Source organism: Hypanus sabinus, unplaced genomic scaffold (assembly GCF_030144855.1).
Source record: "Hypanus sabinus isolate sHypSab1 unplaced genomic scaffold, sHypSab1.hap1 scaffold_2585, whole genome shotgun sequence".
Lineage (NCBI taxonomy): Eukaryota > Metazoa > Chordata > Chondrichthyes > Myliobatiformes > Dasyatidae > Hypanus > Hypanus sabinus.
Window position 1 is genome coordinate 14,232 of NW_026780712.1, and position 4,244 is coordinate 18,475.

The following is a 4,244-nucleotide window of genomic DNA, read 5'->3' on the forward strand; positions in this document are numbered from 1 at the left end:
GAAGTGGAGGGGGTGAGGGGTTTGTGAAGAGGAGGGGGTGAGGGGTTTGTGAAGAGGAGGGGGTGAGGGGTTTGTGAAGAGGAGGGGGTGAGGGGTTTGTGAGGGAGGGGGTGAGGGGTTTGTGAGGAGGGGGTGAGGGGTTTGTGAAGAGGAGGGGGTGAGGGGTTTGTGAAGAGGAGGGGGTGAGGGGTTTGTGGAGGAGGGGGTGAGGGGTTTGTGAGAGGAGGGGGTGAGGGGTTTGTGAGTGGAGGGGGTGAGGGGTTTGTGAAGAGGAGGGGGTGAGGGGTTGTGAAGTGGAGGGGGTGAGGGGGTTGTGAGTGGGGGGTGAGGGGTGGGTGGGAGGGGGTGAGGGGGGTTGTGAAGTGGAGGGGTGGGGGGTTTGTGGTGGGGGGTGGGGGGTTTGGGGGGTGGGTGAGGGTTGTGAGTGGGGGTGTGGGGTTTGTGTGAGTGGGGGGGGTGGTGGGGGTGTGGTGGGGGTTGGTGTGGGTGGGGTGAGGGGTTTGTGAGGGAGGGGGTGGGGGTTTGTGAGAGGGGGGTGTGAGGGGTTTGTGAAGTGGGGGGTGGGGGGTGTTGGGTGTGGACGAGGATGGGAGGAAGGGGAGTGGAGAGGTTTTGAGGTAGGGTGGAAGGTGCGGACTGGAGTGTTGGGAGTTTGCGGAATGGACGGGGGTGACTGAGGGCTGGGGGTCTTTGAGAGCATCCGGTGTTACTCCAGTTCCAGGATGAGGTCATCCCCCTCCAGGTGCATGTCCCGGGTGACGTAGATCTTCTTCACCGTGCCGGACATGGGTGCGTTGACCACCGTCTCCATCTTCATAGCACTGAGTACGCAGAGCTGCCGGCCCTTCTCCACGTGGCTGCCCTCCTTCACTTTGATGTCAATCACCTTGCCGGGCATGGGCGCTCCGATCTGGCCCTTCGCGTCCTTCAGCGCCTTGGGGTGGAAGTGCATCTCCTGTGGGCGAGACAGAGGGAGCGGGGCAGTGACACCGGCTGGGCTCCGAGCCTGTTGGTAACGCGGCGGTTCGTGCGACGCTATTATACGCGGGGGCGGAGTCCAGAGCGCAGTTCCGACGCTGTCTGTAAGCTCGAGTTCCCTCCGGGTGCTCTGCCTTCCTCCAAAGACGCACCGGTTACCAGTTTAATTGCCCTGTGATTAGGCGGGGGTTAAATAGGCTGGCAGTGCGGCTCGTTGGGTGACAGGGCCTGTTCCTCTGAAGTTTTAAATGTTTGAGATACAGCACAAAGTAGACCATTCATCCCCCGACTTCATCCTAGCCTAATCACTGAACAGTTTACAATGACCATGGGGGGAGGCCGGAGCACCCCGAGGAAACCCACGCGGTCACGGGCAGAGTGCACTGACCCCCGACAGGAAGTGGCGGGAATCGATCGAGCGGGGTAACTCTCCAGTTTCCGGCAAGACAGCCGCCATATTGGGCCGAGATGCACACAAACTGGCGAGGGTCGATAGGGGCATTGTTTCCCGCTGAGGCTGGGTGAGGCTGAAACTACAGGTCACGGGTTAAGGGTGAAAGGTGAAATGTTCAAGGGGAACATCTTCACCCAGAGGTGGTGAGAGTGTGAAGTGTGGTGGATGTGAGCTTGATTTTAGCATTTAAGCGAAACGAGGGCCAAGGTGGAACAAACAAGGTAAATGGTAGGACACTGAGGAGTGCAGTAGAACAGAGGGATCTGGGAATACAGGTGGATAGGGTTGTACAGAGAGCTCTTGGTACATTGGCCCTTATAAATCAAAGTATTGAGTATAAGAGTTGGAATGTTATGGTGAGGTTGTATAAGGCATTGGTGAGGCCGAATTTGGAGTATTGTGTGCAGTTTTGGTCACCAAATTTCAGGAAGGATATTAATAAGGTTGAAAGAGTGCGGAGAAAGTTTACAAGGATGTTGCCGGGACTTGAGAAACTGAGTTACAGAGAAAGGTTGAATAGGTTAGGACTTTATTCCCTGGAGCGTAGGAGAATGAGGAGAGATTTGATAGAGGTGTATAAAATTATGTTGGGTATAGATGGAGTGAATGCAAGCAGGCTTTTTCCACTGAGGCCAGGGGAGAAAAAAAACCAGAGGTCATGGGTTAAGGGTGAAGGGGGAAAAGTTTAAAGGGAATATTTGGGAGGGGCTTCTTCACGCAGAGAGTGGTGGGAGTGTGGAATGAGCTGCCAGATGAAGTGGTGAATGCGGGCTCTCTTTTGACATTTACGAAAAACTTGCACAGGTACGTGGATGAGAGGTGTATGGAGGGATTCGGGCCGGGTGCAGGGCAGTCAGAAAAGTGGTCCGGCACAGCCAAGAAGGGCCAAAAGGCCTGTTTCTGTGCTGTGATGTTCTACGGTTCTAAGTGTATGGATGGGAGGGGTGTGGAGGTGCAGGTTGGTGGGAGTCGGCGGATTAATAGTTGGGCACAGACTAGATGGGCTGAAGGGTCTGTTTCTGTGCTGTAAAGCTCATGACCAGGACAGGTTGTTGGTGACCTCTCCTCTAGCCCAAAGGAACACTCGGACATCGGAAACCTGAGCCTTGCTTTGTGTTTGCTTTAAGCGGGATGCGCCCGTATCACAAAGCCTGCAGTTCACGGGTTTTTACATACAACCTGCAGTGGTTTATTTAAAAGAACAATCAGTAACGTATTTACAAGCCTACTGGAATAGAGTGAGATATGAAATGGAGGTACCCTCTCTCCGCCCACACCATTCACTGACCTTCATGGCTTGTGTGTCCTTGACCAGGACAGAGCGAAGCTGGCCGTTCATCTCAAAGAAAACCTCCCTCTGTCCGGCCACGTTGAGGTCACCCAGGGCCAGTGCCTTGATGTGAAGGGTTTTTCCCCTCTCCAGCTGCACCTGTGGGGACACCAGCATCCATCAGTAGCCTGAACCCCTGACCCCCACGTTTGCCTCCGGCCACCCGTCTGGGGCTGAACAGACTGCAGCCTCTGCTTCACATCCCGTCACCCCAGGTGCCCTGCAACGGGTCGCGGTCCTGATCGACCAGTGTCTCGGACTGCTCTGTGATGAGAGACAATCGGTGGTCCGTCGGTCGCAGGGGCCAGAAACTCCTGGAAGCTTCTATACTCACCACAGGTACCCCCACCCACCGCCACACACATGCTGAGCATCACTACGGAGTCTCGGACTTTTGCACAGGACTGTGGTAATTTTGTGTACCGCACTGTACAGCTGTCACAAATAAAAATCAAATTTCCTGACGTGTGTGAGTGATGATAAACCTGATTCTGATCTGGGTCTCTATTGTGGACTGAGAGTGGGAAGGGGGCAGGGAGAGGGGAATCATGGTTGGGAAAAGGGGAAGGGAGAGGGGAGGGAGCGGGAAGCACCAGAGAGACATTCTGTAATGATCAATAAACCGATTGTTTGGAATCAAATGACCTTGCCTGGTGTCTCAGGGCTGGGTGTGTCTGTACCCGTCCCTGACACTCCTTCTCTGCCCCCTGTCCCACACCCCTCCCCCGCGGCACCCCACCCTCACCATTCCCAACATCCTTTGCCCCCGCCAGATTTCCAAACTCGCTCTCCGCTCCACGGTGCCAGAAAAGGGCCAGTGACATTGTGGAGGATCCCACCCACCCTGCTCACGGACTGTTTGTCCCACTCCCATCGGGGAGGAGGTTCTGTTGCATCCACGCCAGGACCACCAGACTCAAAAACAGTGACTTTCCCCAGGTCAACACCCCCACCACCAACCCACCCCAACCGCCTACTTTATCATTTCCCGTCAGTCACCCTATGCACAGACTGGCGTCACTTTATGGACACACAATCAATCTACACATATAAGTTATCTTATGCATTTATATTTATTGTCTATTTTTATTATTCTGTTCTTTGTCTTACCGTGTTTTTGCGCTGCATCAGATAACAATTATTTTGTGCTTCTTTACCCTTGTGTATTGGAAGTGACATTAAGCAATCTTAAATCCTCAGTCTTGACATAATTAATGGAAAAAACTGGGGAAGCAGAGTTTGAAAACATTTGGGTTGTTGTTTGACTCTAATTAAACGAGTTTTAAATAACCGAGGAGATGAAATGAGCCGAACAGTAATGATTCAGGAGGGGGTTAAGATGCTCAAACAGCTCAGAATGTCCTGAGCAACCAGCAGTTAATGAAACCTCACACTCTGCCGTGAACGACGATCCGTGCCAGCGCACCGGCGTGGCGGGTAGCACTGCTCCCATCCTCTGGATGCGTGTGGGTAGGCAGTACG

At 54.0% G+C, this 4,244-nt stretch overlaps 1 protein-coding gene across 1 annotated transcript; it reads right to left on the reverse strand.

The window, feature by feature from the left end:
* Positions 1-588: 588 nt before the first annotated feature.
* LOC132388040 (pyruvate carboxylase, mitochondrial-like) lies at positions 589-2,919 on the reverse strand. Its single transcript, XM_059960389.1, has 2 exons — positions 2,721-2,919; positions 589-955 (listed from the first exon to the last, which is right to left on the reverse strand). The coding sequence occupies exons 1-2, from the start codon at positions 2,877-2,879 to the stop codon at positions 707-709; spliced, it is 408 nt and encodes a 135-aa protein (XP_059816372.1). The 5' UTR covers positions 2,880-2,919; the 3' UTR covers positions 589-706.
* Positions 2,920-4,244: the final 1,325 nt, after the last annotated feature.

Excerpts from the sequence above, each read along its gene's own strand:
- LOC132388040 (XM_059960389.1), bottom strand. The coding sequence starts at position 2,879 with ATGCTGGTGTCCCCACAGGTGCAGCTGGAGAGGGGAAAAACCCTTCAC. Across the intron at positions 956-2,720 it reads AGGACACACAAGCCATGAAG|GAGATGCACTTCCACCCCAA; the intron begins GTCAGTGAATGG and ends TCTCGCCCACAG.